Raw genomic sequence first — 20,000 nt, 5'->3', positions numbered from 1 at the left:
AGGAAGCATTACAGGTAAATCTGCAGTGGCCTCTTATTTATTAGGAAATGATGAAAATAGGCCCTGCATGGCACTGCGAGGACCAAAACCAATGTGAGGCGTAACTCATTACTGCGATCTGTCAAGTAGTCCATGTAGTACTATGTGATTGTGAGAACAATTATTTTGTAATTACTAGTCTATTTTTTTCAAATTTACATATTTAATGAATTCTTTTACTTTTATTTTACTTTTTTTTGATGTTTTGATAATTATTTACACTATTTTGTTCTGCGCATGTGTGTTTTGCCACTGGGAGATTTGACAGGCTGTGCGACACCATTCGTTGAGAAACATCGGTGAGAAATGTTTCATTTTAAGCACGTTGTGTCGATTCCGGGTCATTTTAAAGCCATATGATGGATATACAGAACAAATTGACATTAGTATCTATTTCAGTCTGATATTTGAGGCCATCAAGTGCTCAAAATGCCTAAAAAAGTTATTAGAAACCAAGGAATTCTGACCATAGATGGAAGTTAAGAAAAGTTTGGGGTTTTGCTGTATAAAGGTATGAGGTTTTACCCAGGGGGTTCAGGGGGCTGACTAGGGAATATATAGATCGTGTTTTCTTAAAGCCATGGGGGTCCAGGGGGAATAGCTCCCTGGCTAGGCTTGTATATTACTATGGGATCCAGAGGATATAGGTGTATATATTAGCATGGAGGTCCAGGGGGCAGAACCCCCTGGCTAGGGAATATATAGATCGTAGTGTATAAATCCCGAAGGGTTAAGGTTAGGTTGGTTTATTGGTTAGGACCCATTGTATGATTACCATGGGGGATCTGGATCATGTGAAATCCTGTAGATTTTTACCATGCGATGGGATTGATTCCCAAAGACTTTTTTGAAAGTTGGCGCAGGGGTCCGTTGACTTTCATGGTGGGGACAGTATGTATGTATATGTATGTATGTATCTATGTATCTGTTTATCTATTTATCTATTTATCTATTTATCTATTTATCTTTCAGTCTCTCTCTCTCTCTCAGTCTCTCAGTCTCTCTCTCTCTCTCTCTCTCTCTCTCTCTCTCTCTCTCTCTCTCTCTCTCTCTCTCTCTCTCTCTCTCTCTCTCTCTCTCTCTCTCTCTCTCTCTCTCTCTCTCTCTCTCTCTCTCTCTCTCTTTTATTCTTCATATTTTACCTTGCAATTTTCTTGTTATAGTTCTTGCCCTTCTGTACTACTAGGGGCTCATTGATAGGAATCATTGTGAAATAAGATGTAAGGAGTTCAAAATATTTATATGTAAAAAAAAAAAAAAAAAAAACAGTTTTAAGAAAAATTATCATATTAGTCCTGCCCCCAGGTGAGCTCTATGCTTCAGCCTCCAGCAAAAGATAACAAAGCTCCACCATACATATTTTGACTCCTTATTTGATAATTCACCAGGGAGGGCAGTCTAGTTTTAGTGTATGACCATTTAAATTTCATGATTGACAATATAAGGAATTGAAATATAAAATCTATGAGACTACAGCTATGACATATACTGTCCAAATATGACAACTTGCAGCAGCTCTTTCATCTTTCATCAATTCTTGGTAAACAAATAACTAATGCATTTTTATTTAAACTAATGTTTTTCTTTAGAAAAGAATCATCTTTCAGAGGGGAAAAAGGCTCCTGGACATTCATGTTCATCTTTGGAGGATAACCAATGAAAAACTACCATAGATTGACAGGCCAATAGTAAGGAAGGATGGTTTCTTATTGTTTCTTGTTTAGGATCTTGAGAAGTTCACTGTTTAAGGCAGTTCAGAGCTGGTTATTGTATCATTAAGATTTTGTTTTGGATAAGATATACTGTAATAATACTGGATGTACATTAATGATACACTCAAGAGGCATATTACAGAATAAGGACCTGGTCCAAGCTTTTTCCTGCCGAAGTATATGCAGAGGAAGTTGTTGACTTCAGTGATGTACTTTAGAGAGGTTTGGAGGCACTTGCAATGCTGGGCACATGTTTTTATATATGTTGTTTTTATCCAATTATTTTTATTTCTGAGATCTTGGATTTTTTTCATAGTTATCAAAAGTATGAGTGCATTATGTAATGCTAGTCACCAAAGCTCCATTACTGGCTCTTTGTTGGCTGTTGCTGGTGTAGCAGATTAGCATATGTTTTATATGTGGTTTTGTTGCTCCATTTGAGGGGAAAAGGTGACTAAAACACAGAACTGTGCTGAGCTACATGAGTATATTCTGGAGGAGTGTACAGCACTAATGTTTACATAAGGGTTATGTATACATGCAATATATATAAAGGGATACATTACTAGTATTATATTTTTTAGTACATAAAACACATAATTATGGTTGATCATATGACATCCCTCTTTTTCAAAAACAAAAGGAAATGGGGTTAGATTCTTATCATATATGAGATATAAAGTATCTGGTAGTTACAAAAATAGAATCTGAAGTGTATCAAAAATGTAGCTTGACATTCATTGAGCTTCTAAATTTGGGTAACTGAGCTTGCACCTGAGAATGCTTTGTAGTTCACAGACATGTAAAACAAGAATTAGCACCTTTTTCAGTAAATTTCAAAAAGAATCTGGTAGGAAAATAGCACCTTGTTTTGAGAATCAGGTTAGCATACTGGCCATTATGATAGCACTTTCCTTAACACTATTAAACACTTCACTTATACACTGTAGAGAATGAAACAGATTACAAGTTCAGTCTATTAGGCTTCTTGATGATATGGCCACATCTTGTTCTTGAGGCACTACTTTAGGAGCCTTGCTCACATGATCTTCATTGTTATCCATATTTAGTGTAATTTCAGTAGTCTCTTCTGCATAGTCTTCACCTGGAAGTGCATGCTTGGGCTATGGCATCTGCCTGATGTGTCGTCTGTTTCTTCGTAAGATACCTCCATTTTGTGTCTCAACTATATACAATCAAGGTTCTTGGGATTTCTCAACGACTGTAGTGGGTGTCCATCTTCCAATTATGTGGTCTTGAACATTTTAGTTGGAATGCTTGTTGGTCTTTTGCCCCTTGGTCATAATACTGCTTCTGTGTCTTGCTTCCTCTTGAAGTTTTTGTAGATTTCTTGTTTCTGCCCTTCCTTTGTAGGCAGGTGGAGGGGTAAGTTACTCTTCATCTTCCTCCCATTTAGAAGCTCTGGTGGGTTTGGCAGCTTGCTATCCAGTGGTGTGGCACTGGATCCTTGTTGCTTTGTTTTGTCATGTTGATGGCATTTTTGACAGTCTGGATGAATCTTTCAAAGAATCCTTATTGAGAATAGTGGGGTTAGCTTGTTATAAGTTCAAACTCCCAGTTCGAAGCAAAGGTTGCAAATTCTGAGCTGTATTGGCGTCCATTATCACTGTAGACTTTTTTGGGAACTCCATACTCAGAAAACAAGTTCTTTAATGCCTTGATCACAGCTGTGCTTGTGATCTGTTCCAATATATTGCAATGGTTGTGTAGGAAGTTCATGTGAGATGAGGGTTTCCTTTGTTTGTGACCTTGACATTTCTTGGCACATGGAACACTACTGGACTGTCTTCAATGTCCTTGTTGATTGAAGTACACTATACACAGTTTTTGTCTCAAAGTTGACATTTCATGATGCCTTGGTGTCCTTCATGGATGTATGGATGCTGGAATTATGACTCTGCTGCCACTTATCACTAGCTCATCTTCAATAGATAACTCACCTCCGACGGACCAGTATGGTTGTAACATTCTTGGTAGATCTTTCATCTTCTCTGGCCATCCATAGATAATGACTTCTTTCAGTCCATGTAGGGGGACGTATCTTGAGTTTTCCTGTGCAAGTTTGTCTAGTTTCTTGTTGCTGAACGTAACAAAGTTGATTTGTAGGTCTAGACCAATATATTGGTTGTCTGTTGATGGCAAATGTGACAGACCATCTGCTATGAAGAGATCTTTACCTGGCTACAGTCTGAGTGGTGTGGCTGTCGGATTCTTTAGCTGAATCATTTCTAGTGGTTTGTGGTCATTCTCCACCTGCTCAACAATGCTTTGCCATATACATAAATGTGAAATCTTTCACATCCAAACACCAGTACAAGTAGTTCCCTCTCGATATTGGCATAGTGTTGCTCTGTTTCAGACAGAGACTTGGATGCATAGGTGATAGGCTTGTCATCTTGCACTATTGCAGGACCAATACCCTACTTATGTTGACTGTTGGTTTATTTTGACTGAAATGTGCCTGTGTTGCATCTGTGCACTGAATATTCTTGTGGTGTGATGACCATGTAAAGTCTCCCCCCCCCCTTTTTTTTTCTTTTCTTTTTTATTCTAAGTAGTGCAATTTCATCAGCCAGGTTTGGAATAAATGGCAATATATAGGTGACCATTCCCAAAAATTGTTGCAGCTCTGTAACATTTGTTAGGCTCAGCAGTGCTATAATTGCAGATACCTTGTCTGGATCTGGGTGAGAGCCTTCCTTGTCGTAAACAGTGCCGAAGAATTTCACTTGTTCCTGCTTGATCATGCACTTTGCAGTGCTGACAGTTAATCCTTGCTGCTTGGCTATCTTTTTGAAGAGGTTATGCAGATTTATGTTGTGCTTCTCTTCAGTTTTCCCAAACTACAGACTACATCATCAGCAATGCCAATGGATGAGGACAGTTTTTGAGGATCTGATTCATTTTTTGCTGAAAAATAACCAGACCAAAAAGCATTCTGAAATATCTGCAGTGGCCAAAAGGAGTGCTAAATGTAGTAGGAAATGAACTGGTAGCATCAAGCTTGACTGACCAATAGCCATTTTTTGCATCAAATTTGCTGAAAAATCTGGAATCTGCAAACTTGTGATGGCTTCTCTTCATAGCTTTGTTCAAGTCTTTTGGATCTAAACATACACATCGACTGCTATCTTACTTCATAGTCCAAACCATGCTGTTGACCCAATCTGTAGGTTCCAACACCTTTTTGATAACTCCTATTTTTTCCAATTCTTCACGCTGATTTTGAAGTTCTTCCTTTTTATGAATAGGAAATGTTCTTGGTGCAAGGACAACTGGTTTCTCTCTTGGTATTTCCCCTGAAAATTTCCAGTGTTAGCAAATTGATCTGGGTATGATTTCATTAACTCATCCACCGGCTGGATGGCCATGGTTGTTTGGGGTTACATCCACGTCTCATGAATTGTGACCATGCCTAGGGCTCTTAGGCTTGGCAGGCCCAAAATATATGGTCCAACTTCTTGGTCCAGAATGTAGAAGTCTGTATCGATCCAGTTTGACTTGTCAAATGTGCACTTTAATTTGATAGACCCAAAATGCCTGAGTTTCATATTGTTCATTGCAACCAAAATTTTTCGACAGTTGTTGCTCAGACAGGTTTTCGGCTTCCCATAAGCATCTAATAAATCTGGGCACATAGTTCGAAATGCTCTTATCGGAAGCAGGTTTGCTCCGGCCCTTGTATGGACTTTGACTGTCATTGAGCCAGTCTTGTTGCTGGGGGTACTGACTTTGATAGATCATAGCGCTTCACTATCATTACTTTTTGACACCTATGCAACTCTAAAAGAACTTACTGTGAAATAATCCTCATTGGGGTCATCTTGGCTGAACTCATACACTGCAGATGTTCTGTTAGCTTTCTTGGACTTGTCACTGTTGAAGTTCCTATGGACTTTATTTCCGGCATATTGACTTTGGCCTGGGCTCTTACTCTTGTATGTTTTTTTCTTATTTTCTGGTATTGACAGACACATTTTTTGCCAGTGGTTCATCTTGCCACACATATTGCACCTAGCACCATATGCTGGGCAGGATTGTGGGGAGTATTTATTGTGTGCTCGCCCACATTTGTTGCATGGTTTTGATGCCTGTGCAAAATTTTGGTATCCTAAAGCATCAACATTTAATTCATAATTTACTATTTTGGCTCTCAAGTCTCGCTTATCTCTTATGTTTGCTTTAAAAGATCTGATAAAGTCAATGGCTTCAAAAGATCTGGCAACGTCAGTGGCTTTGCTCAACTTTATGTCTTCACCTTCTATAATAAGGCTTCTTTGCAAATCTTTATTATAGATTCCATGCATGAATTGCTCAATAACTCTTGGTTCGTGTTCTGTCTCAGTAAATTTGCATCTCTTAGCTTGAGCTTCACACCTGTTTAAGAACTCATCACTAGATTCATTTTCTCTCTGAAAGAATCTTCGTAAGCGGAGTCTTTCAACATATTTATTAGTCTTAGGTTTTAGCCGAGTCTGAAAAGAATCCCAAATTTTGTCAGGGTCTTTCATATCTTGTTCAGTCAAATTGCTTGCCTCTACCATTTCCTCTCCGGGAATATCTGCGTACAGAATGATATGGTCTGCCTGATCTTCTCTTGGTATCTTCATAACTTTGAAGTATGTGATACAACGTTTTTTGAAAGTCATAAGTGCGTCATAAGAATCGCTAGTTTTCCAATTCATTCTTGGCGAGTGACGGCAATGTTCGGCGCCGGCCATTTTCGTGGCTGACGTGTCAGTGCGAGTATTAAGAGTATTAAGGTGCACCTAAGCGAACTGTAAATCACTTCCGCATGCTTTTATATATTTCAGTCTTATTTGTCTTGATTTCTTTACCGAAAGTGAATCTTTTGTGATATCGGCGCGACTTGGCACTAGTCTCTTTGCTGGTTGGTCGCTAACCTCTCGTATTTTAATGCCCATATTTCGGTATCTCCAGCTTGTTATTACCTCTTTCCCCTGTTTGTCTATGTTTGGAGACGGAGTACAACTGCCACCATGTTTTAGATGTTGTTTTATTGCTCCATTTGAGGGAAAAAGATAAATAAAACACGGAAATCTACTGAGCGACCGAGTATTTTCTGGAGGAGTGTACAGCACGAATGTTTACATAAGGGTTACGTACGCATACGAGATATATAGTGAGGGGGATACATTACTATTATAATATAAATTAGATAAAACACATAATTATAAATAAGATAATTATGGTTGATCATATGACAGCATAAGAACTAGAAGACCTCCGGGTTCATCCAGTGTGCAAGGAATTTTTTTTAATGTATACAGAATGATAGTTTTCAAATTATTTTCACGCATTGCAGAATTTCTGGCAAGACTATAGAGAATATCTTTGTGGCTATCATTATAGGACAATTATGAGTGCTGGACAAATCTGCATAATAAGTTAGTAGAGAAACAACTTTGTCTAAGGAAAACTTTTACTTCAAACCTCTTAGTTCGAATATGGCCTTACTTGAAACTTTTGTGAGACAAAATAATCAAAGTAGACCTTTGGCTGCACAAGGGTAATATCAAGGTTGTCTGAACACCTTAAGGATTAAAAATGCAGGGATGATTTCTTTTCTACACACTGTCTTTGATCATGAACTAGCCTGTTATTGCTCTTCAATGAAGGCATTAATAAAAGGAGGATTTAGGCTTGTAACACCAGCTCAGTAACCCCACACCTCCAAAGCAGGCAGAACAGGGCAGCACCATTATCGTGCATAGGTGCTAGTTGTCATTCTGGGCCGCCCTCACCATGGCATTTGTTGATGCCCTTTGTTGTCATTGGGTTCAGTATACCAATTTAATACAAAAGTTGGAAGGTAACACTCATGTGATCTGAAAGAAGCATTCGCTTTTTTAATGTTTTACTAGCATCATTGAGTTAGATGTGTGAAAGACTTGGTAACTGTAATTGCTATAACAGATTCTCTCTAAATTTAAATTCCTTTTTCAGGAGCAATGCCTTGTCAGTGCTTCATTTCATGGCAGACTGGGCCCCACAGTGCGAACAGATGAATGATGTCATCAAAGAATTATGCAAATTACCTGAGATTAAGGTTTGTGTAAAATGTAATAAAATGTACCAGTTCTTACTTAATGGGGATTTTAATTTTCTTTAGCTTTTGTGAATTGATACATATTATTTGTGGCAGGTACTGAGCAATTATTTAAACTTTGTTTGTATTGCTTGTATTTATTATAGGTTAGTGAAGTGTGTTTGATGTTTTTATTCCTAATGTATCTAGGAAGTATTCTATTTTCAATGTAAATGAGGATCCTAAGTCCCTACATGATAATTCAAGTCTAGTTATTGTAACAGTCACTTTTTGTGCTTCATAGATGCCTTAATCCATTGACTATTTTAGTTATAATTTGAAACTGTTATGCATGATGCATTAGTTAACTACAAACAATGTCCTTATAAATACTTTACCATGTTCTTGGGCTATTTGTCCTTGAGCCTCTTCCACCCAGGTGCTGCTGCCATCCCTGCTCAGGAAGGCAGGAAAATTACTGTTATGACTGATGTATTAAAGATTCTGAATGCATTCTCTATCACAGTAAAGTAATGAATTCTTGGGAAATGTAATTTCATTTTTCAGGCATCTTCATGTTTTTGAATGATGTTTTAGTAAAATGTGAGCAACATGTTCTTTTGATATTGCTGAATGATTGTGTGGGATTCTCACATTTACCATGTGCTACTTTGTCTTGAGGTATATCATATGTTCCTCAAATCCAGTTCTTTCTTTATTATTATTTTCATTTTTATTCTCATATTTCTCTTTATTTTCCTAAGCCAAAAAAGATTTTCATTTTCCTCTTATCCAGGATGTGACATTTGGCCTTTTAGCGGCAGAGGACCTATCTGAAGTTAGTCTAAAGTTCAGCGTTTCAGCCGTACCCACTTTCATATTGCTGCGAGGGGGTCAATTGGTTGACAGAATAGACGGGGCCAAAGCAGCTGATCTAACGACAAAAGTAAAAACGCAGGTCAGTGTTTTAATGCATTTTCAGTCATATGCGAAAATGTGTCCTGCTCTGATTTCCCCTTTTCTTAAGTTTTCAATCTTTGTTTTTTTGACATTATAATTATTATGTTAATATCAATACTAATAACAATATAGATAGATAAGAGTAAGCAGGTGAGCCAAGTGAGATGAGTGATTGACTCCATGGTGATTAAAACAGATATAATACAATGTATTATTATATCTTTTACAGGCCGCGAAGACGTCTCTAGTATCCACTGCCCCGAGTGCGCCTCCTGTGGACCTCAACACACGCCTCAAGAACATCATCTCGTCTGCCAAGTGCATGCTGTTCATGAAGGGCTCTCCCGACAATCCACGATGCGGTGTGTTGTGTCTGCCGTTGAGCATATTTGATTGGATTTTAAGTCTTCATTCTTTCTTTTTCTTTTGTGTTTGTGTTTATTTGTTTGTTACTTTCTGTACTTTTGTCTTTCATTACTATTTTCTTCTTCATCATTTTTTATGTTTTATGTCTTCTTCTGGGGAAGAGAATATTGCTTCTTCCTTTCATTTTATATTTTCATTTTCTCTTTTCTTCCCTTCATTTCTTTTCCTTTTTCTTTCCTTCATCTTCTTCCCTTTTCTTTTATTATTTTTCTTTTTTATCTTTTTTTCTTTTTTGTTATTTATGTTCGTATTTATATCATGAAATTATATTATATTGTAATTGATATTCATTATTATTATCTGTTATTATTCTTGTTTGTAGGATTTAGCCGCACAACCATAGAACTCCTGAACAAATATGAAGCAGATTACGGCAGTTTTGACATTCTCACGGATGAGGAAGTGCGACAAGGTCTCAAAACCTTTTCCAACTGGCCAACCTATCCTCAGGTGAGTGCGCAACTTCTTTGGTTTCATTTGCTTTTGTGTCTTTTAAGAGGGTAAGTGGGTGAGTGAGTGTGAGTGTGTGAGAGTGTGTGAGAGTGTGTGAGAGTGTGTGAGTGTGAGAGTGTGTAAGTGTGAGAGTGTGAGTGTGAGAGTGTGTTAGTATGAGAATGTGAGTGTGTGAGAGTGAGGGTGTGTGAGTGTGTGAGTGTGAGTGAGAGTGAGTGAGTGAGAAAGTGTGTGTGTGTGTGTGTGTGTGTGTGTGTGTGTGTGTGTGTGTGTGTGTGTGTGTGTGTGTGTGTGTGTGTGTGTGTGTGTGTGTGTGTGTTTTTTTCAAAGAAAGAAATTAATTCTAGAGATGACCCATTCTCAAGGGCTAATTCAAAGTACTTTGTGTCCTGGTAGCTGTACATTGATAGTGAGCTGGTGGGTGGATTGGACATCCTTAAGGAGATGGATGCCTCGGGAGAACTAGAGCCGATGCTGCCCAAGAAGAAGAAATTGGATGACAGGTAAGTCACGTGTGACTGAGGCCCCCTCCCCACATTCTTTCTCTCTCTCCCTCTCTCTCCCACTCTCTCCCACTCTCTCCCACTCTCTCCCACTCTCTCCCACTCTCTCCCACTCTCTCCCACTCTCTCCCACTCTCTCCCACTCTCTCCCACTCTCTCCCACTCTCTCTCTCTCTCTCTCTCTCTCTCTCTCTCTCTCTCTCTCTCTCTCTCTCTCTCTCTCTCTCTCTCTCTCTCTCTCTCTCTCTCTCTCTCTCTCAATTCTCTTTCCTTGTTTATACTTTTGTTATTCTAGTCCCTTCACATTCTTTTTCCTCTTGTTCCTTTTCTGCTTCATATATTTTCACCTGGTCTTGCATTATATGTAACATGATTTTGAGTGTTCTTTCTTTGAGCTGATTATCATCCCTTGCCCTCTCAGGCTCAAGGAACTGATCAACAAGGCACCGTTAATGGTCTTCATGAAGGGAAATCGGGAGGAGCCACGATGTGGTTTCTCGCGCACCATCATTGGAATTCTGAACGAGACAGGGTAAGTAGCCAGAGCACGTTGGAGACGAGGCTGGGCTTTCTGCAGTTGCCTGATGAACTTTGGTAGAATGCCTCTTGGGTCTTTAAGAGAATATGTACCTGTAGTATTTTATTAGAATGTTTTTATGATTTTCTTGCAGACCTTTCTTAGAATGTCATTATACCTCTTGTAATTGCGTAGGACTTTCGTAACATATCTAAATCCTTTTTCTGCATTAGTTTTGGGGATTTCATAGAATTTCTTTTGGAGGATTTTGGAATACCTTTACAACTTTCTTGAAATGTGGGCAATCACACTAAGATTAAAGTCATTACAGGTATTGGAAAATTCATGATAATGACCTCTGATGTATGATTGTTTCATTTAATCCTAAAATCTCAATATGAGGTGAAAGCCATGTGCAATTAGAAGAAACCTTATTTTGGACTTTTAATCTTCAACTTGTCCTGAGCAATTAAGATTACAACAGTCCCTTGTGTTGCTCATGAGTCTATCATAATTTTACTTAACATCTGTGTTGAGGTTATGTGCGTAAAAGGCATTTCCAACTTCAAATATTTGCCTTTGTATATTTCAGTAATAGAAACTGGGAAAATGTATATATTAATTGATAGTATTAGATAAGTGGTCAGATCTCAACTCTCATTATGAACATTCTTTTTATTTTCTTTAGAATATGTTTTAATACAAACTCATATTTTGCAGACTGTCTTATGAAACATTTGATATTCTGACTGACGAGGAGGTTCGTCAAGGGCTGAAAACCTACAGTAATTGGCCCACTTATCCACAGGTGTGTTCATATTTTAGTTCTTGTTCTTAATCTTCTAAAGTTTCCTAAAGTTTCCTATAGTCTTTCCTAACCAAAAGACTATATTGCTTTTAATTGGTTGCTATTCAGACTATATGTCTTCCCATAGACCCATTTAAATTTTCATTTGAATATTACTTTTGTAAGTTTTCTTATTTATGAAAAACAGCTATGTGACAGCTACAACACCTTCTTTTCCCTTTTGTCAACAGGTATATGTGAAGGGTGACCTGATTGGTGGTCTGGACATTGTCAAAGAACTGCAATCTTCAGGAGAACTCATGGGAGCTCTAAAGGGAGAATAAGTAAATTAAGAGATAAATGAATAAGTAAATAAATGAATGAAGAAAGAAAGATAATCACAGGGAAGGGAACGCGAGGGACAGAGATCGGACAGTATTTTCTTTCAGTTTTGAGAACCAACTCTTTCAAGTTGAAGGACTCCCCTACCCCCACAATGAAGGCATTGGCTTATTTGAGAAAGAATAAGATGCATTTTGATATCACATTTGATTCAGTAATTTTCTGTCTTGTGTTTTGATGTCATTGCCTTTAAAATGGTGGGATTTTCATGCTACAGTAATGTTACAGTGAAGCAGTTATAGGAGAAGAACTAGAGTTAGAAAAGAAATTCTAGAACACCTTGTTGCAAAGGCATATCAAGCAGTGAAGATTCCTACTTCCTAAGAAATCATTCCCATTCTCTGTTTCAGTAAAATATTTTAAAAATGTACTGTACTGGTTTTATTTTTCCACGGATGCCATGATTTTTGTTATCATTTCTGGAACAGAACATCCTTTTTTTTTCTCTTTAATCAGCAAAATGGGTTAATATCTCCTCAGATATTGAATTCATTTAGGCATGTTTAATACAGTACCAGTATTTATTTTTCTATTGAACACTTTGTGCCATGTCAACATCTAAGGTCATTAGCGGTTTATTCAAAATACAGTTATTGGTTAGGGCTTGTGGGCCAAGCCCCCAAGTATAGCATTATGATGAAGTATTGTGACCAAAAGGGTAATCAAAAGAGGTTTTTCCCTTACTCCCTACTCCAGTGCTGCTTTCACTCCACTCCTCCCCCTTCCTTCCAATATGTTTCCATATTTACCCCCCGGCATCTATTCCTCCTCCATCTTATGTTTCCACTTTGACCCCCTTCCTCTCCAAATCAAATTCTTTTGCAGTTCTAAATCCAGATACCACAATCTCTACCACTGCCCCGACACCTACCCTCTCCCTCCTGGCTTTACCTGTAGCAGGCAATCTAAATGTTCTACCCTATCTACTAACACACCTCTCCTCCACCCCTACCTCTTGCTCTACCCCTTACATACTTATCTCTTCATCTCCCATTCATAAGAAAACTTTTATTTCTGACCCCCCAACCAAATCCACTTCAGAAACTCTTGAAGATATTCAGAATTATCTATTCATGAACCAAGATAACATGCTTTCACCTTGATACACATGTGAGTCTTTGTCACAACAACTTCCTTCCAAGGATTCTCTCCCTCCTGATATTTCTCTGGAAAGTGTGATCTAATTGCCCTTAAGCCCCCTTTCACCATTTGCTAATCCTTACCTTACCCTTTGGACACCCTTCCAGAATCCCACACTTCCTCCTCTAAACACTGATCTAATCACCCTTGTTATCCCCAACCTTAGCCCATTTACTCACCCTCTCGACCCTCACCCCTCCTTGCCCCTTTCACTGCCATACTTTACCCTTTTCATTACTACACCTTCCTAAGGTGCTACTTGACCTTTGATGTCTGGCACATTTATTTTGCTTTGTAACCATAACCAATAGTCTATTCTTGTGCTTGCTAAACATTATTAAATAGACTACAGTAAAAAAAAAATTATGCATGTATAATACTACCTGTAAAAGGTAATTGTTTTTATTCAAACATGATTCAGAACATTATATATAGGATACAAAAGGTCAATTAACACATTTAAAAAATCCAAGGATAAAATATGTTATACTCTGTAAGAACAAGGAACAAGCTACAAAGTATAGTATAGTAGCAAATGCCCCCTGTAGTAATATTTCAAGTGAGCCATGCTTCTTTGTTAATGAATACAACTTTCTGAATAGAGAGTATGTCCTACAAATATTCAGGAGAAAAAGAAATGTCATATATCATTGGCTGTTTATTTCATTATGTAAACAGGATAAAATTTATACTAACAATAAACACCTAACAGTAACATATTAATATACAGGTGAAGGACACAAGTTATGAAATGTTCAGTAGAAAGAAGATACTCTAATAATAATAATGATGATAATAATAATAATAATAATAGGAATAGTAATAATAATATCAATTATTATTATAATTATGATATCAAGATGAAAGGCATTCAACCTAGTTATATTTAAAGACACTTCTACAGTGAGATGTATGTACAAATTATACAGCATTAATGGCTTTCCCTTTGAGTCTGCTCAGATACCGTTTTGTAAATGGTATAATGTCAGAGTGTGCTGTCAGAGAAGTTACGAACAACCACTGCTTTCTGAGTGAATTGTGTGGTTGCTTGAGCTTGGGCAGATCAAAGGACATGCTACAACACAGGTCCAATGGTAAGGCCCAATGTTATTTTCTTTTTTAATATTTTCGAGCTTGAAGGAATGACGGAGGAAAATGGATTCAAAGGAAGAAAAATAAGAGAAACACATATAGAAAAAGAGAACTTATATGAACAATTGAGACGTGTGTATCTCTCAAGGAAGAAGGAAGGAAGGAAATGTAAGTTTCCTTTTTGTTTTTTTGTCAATCTAACATCACTCGGACACTTACTTTGCAGTATGGATCAGATCAGTATGTGAATAAATAACAGTGCTGACCTTATATAGTACAGGGATGTCATGATAATACAATGAAGTTTCTTAACATTATAAAGACTACCAGTTTTGAGGTTCATTAGAATCATATTTTCTTATAACTTACACTGTAGACATTGAGAATAAATTGTTAACCAATAAAACATAAATATAGACACACAAAGGCCAGTCAACAAATTAATTAAAAATAGATAATCTGTCGATACCGATTGAAATTACCAGTGGATGAGGTGGATGGCTTCTTGTGCTGATGAAAGACTGCTCATTTTTGTGCTGCAACAGTATCTACAAGCTCAAAATTGATTAAGTTCCTGAAAATTTTTGAAATTTGCTGAATTAGGCACAACGTTCCTGAATTGATTATATGGAGAGAAAATCAGATTTTTTTTTTGTTTGTTCCGTTCACCTTTTTTCTTTAACCACTGGATAATAGCCTCCTGATTGTCAAGTTTACATTTTTTACTAAAGTAATACACAAGAACTTAACCTATTGTTGATTTACAGGGAATGACAAGAATTTGATGTGTAAACAGGTTAGCAGTGTCACACGCTGACAGAACACTTTCATGAAAGAAAAACTATTACAGAGGACACTCACAGTGAAGATTCTGGAATGACATGTACCTCTTTTTACACTTTTTAAACATAGGCTTAAAAGCATATTAGAGATAGGTTTGACAAAGAATTTTTAAAAATTTTGATAAAACCTAGTTTCCAGCTTTGTGATTCGTATCCAACAGAAAGGCCAACATAAGAAATAAATAAGAATCCTGATGCTTTCTGCTTGATTTCAGTGAATATAATGCAACAGCCTGCTATGATGAAGGAGGTCCTAGCATTCCCCTCACACATGCCTGTCCTTCCTCTTACAGGAAATCATCTTCCTCCTAGAATCCTGTGTGCTATCGCTAACTTGTTATACATATTTTACATAAGCAAACCTTCTACAACAGCAGTCACGCATCAGCTAGGCCTGAGGTGACTCTCTTCATCTGCGGAGGGCTGTGAGCCGAGGGCGACGTCGTCGTTAGCAAGGGCTTCCTCAGCTCTTTCTCTAGGTGGGAGAGCTCGGAGAGGTACTCGAACGGGTGCGAAATCTGGACGTCGTCTCGGGTGCTTTGGCTGCCGGGCTGTCTCTTGGTGAAGAAGACTGCTCTGGGCACACTGAGGGTGTCCTTAGCAAGGGCCTGGGCTGGGGCGCCGCCACTCTCCCCCTGCTGGGGCAGAAGGGGTTCGACGTGCGGCAGCCGCTCCTGGAAGAGGTACGAGAAGGACGCGGGGCTCGGGTAGGCGCTTAAGCCCGGAGCGTCAAGCGGAGAGGAAATGACTGGCGATCCGTGGGCTTCGCGACTGGGGCGGGGCAGAGGGGGGTTGGGCAGCTTGAGGGTCGGCCTGACGCCGCCCTCGGAGCGGTAGTCGTCCCCGACCGCCATGTCGTGAAGAACGCCATCGTCGTAGTAGTAATATTCATACTCGTCATTGTCGCCTACGGGTAAAAGCTCGTATTCTGTTACCATCTGCGTGCTGGGCTCGGGGGTCGTGTCTGTGGGGGTTACATCGGTGGTGGTGTCTTCATCTACGAGAAAGGGTGTGGTGGAAAGGGTGGAAAGGGTGGAAAGGGTGGGAAGGGTGGAAAGGGTGGTAGTTGCAGTAGGGGGGGTTCCGGTGGTGCTATCCATGGTGGTGGACGTGGTTGTGCTAGTGGTGTGAGTGGGAGTAGAGGAGGTGGTGGTAGAGGTGGAGGAGGTAGTGTTGGAGGTGGAAGAGCTGGTGGAGGTGGTGTTCTCCAACGACGTAGGTTTGTAGGTTGAGAAGATCACCTGATCATTAAAATCAAAGTCGTCCTGAGACTTATCTTCAGCGGAATTGATGCCAAAGACTCTGACCTTAGAATGACCTTGGTGAATGATATAAAGAGGCGACGACAAGGATTTGGAACCAGTGAAGATCACTTCCAGATCCTCAAAGTTTATCTTTTCGGGCAGACTGTCGGCAGTCGGAGCGGGCCTAGAAGTTGCGGAGGAGGAACTGACAACCCTCACCGTCGAACTCTCTCTGACGACGCCCTTTGAGTTATGCGAGTCCTTGCCCTCAATGATGACGACGTTGGGGCGCAACTGCGGGCGGGCGTACTCAGGACTGGCCTCTGAGTCTGAAAAGAGGTACCCGTCGAGGGAATTCGTGTCAGCCACGGCGTCGAAGAAATTGCCGTGCTCCTTCTCCGTGACCGCGGTCTCTGTCGAGGGCTCGTCTGCAGGAGCTGGAGGCGTGGTGTACCTCAGACTGCTCGGGAAGAAGGCCGACGGGGTTGTCGGAGGCTCCTCGGTCGGCCGAGTGTATCTGAACTCCCTCAAGGTCACAGGGTTATCAGTGGCGCCCCTCACCTTGGGCGAGTCCGTCACTTGGGTGTAGCGGAATATCTGAAGAAGTTCCGAGAGGCTGTTGGCGGTGAGACTAGTGCTGGGCTTGTAGGAATTCATGTGGTCGTCTAGGTGAGGATTGTGGATGTGTTCGCCTCTCTGCACCCCTCTAGGGACATAGGAGACGGGCCCGTAAGGTTTGTAGTGGATCTTTTCATCACTCGTGTGGGTCTCGGGGTGAATGTACGAGGCTATGGATGGCTCCCGCTTTCGGTTTGGTGTCTCAGATCGCGTTTCGATGAGGAACCACGACCGGGTCGAGCTCGGAGAGACTTCGTCGTAGTCGGTCCCACCTCTTCTTGTGGCCGTTTGGCCGGAGCTGGTTCTTGTGGTGCTGGGGCGACGGTTGGGCAGGTTTCTGAAAAAGGTTGGTGGCAGGACTTTGCGGATGTTTGATGCTCCCGCGGAATCTGTGGCAGATCCTAGGTAAGGGGCCTCTTCAATCTGGGACTCCGGATTATGATTACCCAACAGCTCGTAGAGAGCCACTCTGGATCTCGTCCTGTCGATCTCTCGATTTCCTGTATAATCCTGTCGACGTATCACGCTAGGTCTTTCTTCATAGTCCCCTGAAGAATATTGGAATATGTGGCCAGGTCGGCCTCTGACCATCGTCGGGTGGATCTCCGAGAACGCCCCATCCATGTCGTCCTCGTAGTTATCGTCGTATGCTGCTCCTTCTGGAAACTGAATCCTTCCCTCTCCCTTCGCGAAGTCGTCTGCTCGCTCGGCAAACCCTGGCTCCTTGTCAGTGGCGTTCCGGTCCTCTGAGCCGCTTGTCTTCGGAGAGCCAGGAGTCTCTGCCTGCTCCTCGCCTTCCCCGAACTGTGGAGCAGACATGAAGCGAATCGCCCCGACACTCTGCGACGGAGACCGGAAGGCTCGAATGATGTTGGTCTGCGGATGGATGTGGAAGTACTCGATGTTCTCCGTGCCGTAAACAGAGTCGTACTCGGGCTGTACCTTCTCTGACCGCACGACGAACACAGGCGGGTTCTCAGGCCTCACCGGGTACATGGGCTTCTTGGCCGTCGGTTCGGCGCTGAAGTGGACCTGCGTGAGTGGCGGAGGCTGGTACCCGACCGTAGGATCGTCAGCCATCGGGTTGCTGACGTCTAGGGGATACCAGCCGTCAAAATCGTACTGCAGACTCCTCTTCATCCGGCTGGCCTTTACAGTGGGTTCTCCTTTCTTTCCTGGAAGGGTAATGTCAATATAGTAAACGGGAGAATCTTTCTTGCCTGAACTTATTTCTGTTTGCGGAGGGATTGTCTGTGACCTATTTTCTACAGTCGGTCCTGATGTTGGGACAGACGGTTGCATGTTAAAAGGGACAAAGTATATATGATTAACATTATTTCGATCTTGAGGGAAAGTTGATGGAAAGTTTGATAAAAGATTTTGTCTCGAAAGTAAATTTGGATCTTTATTAAGTACAGGATTGTTAGTATGACCGCTTTCACTGCCAAGTGGCAAGGGCTGCATGCGTGTCATGGGAGCGACGTCAAACATCCCATTCCCAAAAGCATTGTTAGTATTCCCTAGTTTCTGCATGCGAAGGATGTCTTGTATAGAATTGACTCTCTCAGTACTCTCGGGTGGGAAAGTATGGAGGCTGGTGTCCATCTGGCCGACACCTTGCTGGGCGCTGGGAAATGCAGAATCATAGTCGAAGGTGCCTGCATTATCCGCACCAAGGTCTAAATCGTCGTTACGGAAGTCCTGAGTGAAAGAGTTGCCCGTACTGGGGACGTCGGCTGCGTCATGGGACGCCTGCGTGTGAGGGACGTCCGCATCCGTCTTGATCCCGCCGGGGCCGATGCTGATGTCCCCATTGGACTTCATGTTGATTTCCAGAATTGGGATATCCTGAAGTTCTTTAGGAATCTGTATGTTGATGACTCGCGTTCCTTGTTTCTCATTGGAAGCAGGCAAGAGAGAGGAAGGAGAAGGAAGGCTGGTTAGTACGGCAGGCGTGGAAGTCGTCTGCGCGAAAGTTTTGGTTGTCCCGATGTCGGAGATCGGGGAGGGCGTCTGCGTGCTGGCGTCGGGGGACGGCCTCTGCCCGCTCACGATGGAGGCGGGCTTCAGCGTCCCGAAGTCGGTAGAGAGGGAAGGATTGTCAGTAGAAGTAAAGGAGGTAGAGGGTTCCTTGTTGGTCCTCAAGGAACCCTGCAGGAAATCGTTAGAGGAGCCGCCACCTTTCCCCCCCCTCAGGCCAGACGAGAGAGGCCTCTTGCCCCCGGCCCGGAAGCCTCTGCCACCCAAGCCATGAGCATGCTTATTCCCGCCACCACCTCTAAACCTATTCCCGGGCCTCGGAAGGTTCCTTTGGAAGTTGTTCATCATCATGCCGCGGAGGGGAACCAGCCTCTGCTTCATGACGTGCCGGACGCCTCTCAGGCCGCCCATGAAATAGGGCACCGGGTTCATGGCATCGAAGGCCATGGAAAGCATGCCACGCCCATTGGGCACCCCCTGCCGCCCCGACGCCAGCAAGATCTGGGACTCGCTATCAAAGTCCTCCAAGTCTGCCGCACCTGCTACTGCCATCGCCGCCGCCGCCGTCGGCCGCTCCACCGCCGATTCGGCCGGGCCCTCCGTCGCCGTCGCCGCCGCGGCCGCCACCAGCAGCACCGCTACCGAACGCCACGACGCCATCTGGGGACACGGAGGAGAAACATGTTATTTAGCAGCTACGAAGGACAAGAGTATAAGGATCAGCGTGTATTTGAAGCGATACACATGTATTTATGAAAAGAGCTCTGTGTATAAGCTGCGTGCGCACATAAGAGTGTACCTGTTCTGGTGTGCGTGCGTGCGCGTGCGCTTGTGGTGCGCGAGTGCGTGTGTACTACAAGCATACAAATATCTTTGGTTCAAGCTTTCAAGTCAGACACCCCGGCCTGTCACATAAATATATACAAGTAAAAGAGCACATATTAATTAATTGATTAAACAAATTTAGACTGACGTAAATTAAGTAATTCTTATAAAACAGGTATTCAACTTGTGTGCTTCGACATCCATTTTAGGAAAGGTGAAAGACAGAGGGAAGAAACAGTGAGGAAAAAAAAAAGGAAGAGAGGAAGGGCAGAACAGTGGAAAAAGAGCAAAAAGAAAAAAAACATTAAAAAAAGAACTAAGCGAAGATACTGATTAAAAGAGGAAAAAGAAAGAGGGATGGAGGGAGGGAGGGAGGGAAAGAAAGAGAGA

The 20,000-nt window shown here is 41.5% G+C and overlaps 2 protein-coding genes across 3 annotated transcripts in view; one reads left to right on the top strand and one right to left on the bottom strand.

Moving 5' to 3' along the window:
• Positions 1-12,239, top strand: part of LOC125045412 (glutaredoxin-3-like) — a 12,964-nt gene extending 725 nt beyond the window's left edge. Inside the window, exons 2-9 of the mRNA XM_047642626.1 lie at positions 7,740-7,842; positions 8,618-8,779; positions 9,011-9,143; positions 9,530-9,657; positions 10,057-10,163; positions 10,585-10,695; positions 11,401-11,488; positions 11,719-12,239. Coding sequence (XP_047498582.1) covers positions 7,740-7,842; positions 8,618-8,779; positions 9,011-9,143; positions 9,530-9,657; positions 10,057-10,163; positions 10,585-10,695; positions 11,401-11,488; positions 11,719-11,811 — 925 coding nt within the window. The 3' untranslated portion in view covers positions 11,812-12,239. The remainder of the gene's footprint in view (positions 1-7,739; positions 7,843-8,617; positions 8,780-9,010; positions 9,144-9,529; positions 9,658-10,056; positions 10,164-10,584; positions 10,696-11,400; positions 11,489-11,718) is intronic.
• Positions 12,240-13,654: 1,415 nt separating this feature from the next.
• Positions 13,655-20,000, bottom strand: part of LOC125045411 (flocculation protein FLO11-like) — an 81,222-nt gene continuing 74,876 nt past the window's right edge. Inside the window, exons 2-3 of one of the 2 annotated variants that reach the window (XM_047642625.1) lie at positions 19,325-19,445; positions 13,655-17,980 (exon numbers count right to left, since the gene is read on the bottom strand). In XM_047642625.1, the coding sequence (XP_047498581.1) occupies positions 15,321-17,980; positions 19,325-19,445 (2,781 nt within the window). In that variant the 3' untranslated portion in view covers positions 13,655-15,320. Of the gene's footprint in view, positions 19,446-20,000 lie in introns of both variants that reach the window. The other variant, XM_047642624.1, reaches the window with a different exon arrangement.

This window comes from Penaeus chinensis, chromosome 37, assembly GCF_019202785.1.
Source record: "Penaeus chinensis breed Huanghai No. 1 chromosome 37, ASM1920278v2, whole genome shotgun sequence".
Classification (NCBI taxonomy): domain Eukaryota; kingdom Metazoa; phylum Arthropoda; class Malacostraca; order Decapoda; family Penaeidae; genus Penaeus; species Penaeus chinensis.
Note: the sequence above shows the minus strand (reverse complement) of the source record. Positions and strands in the feature narration are given on the sequence as shown.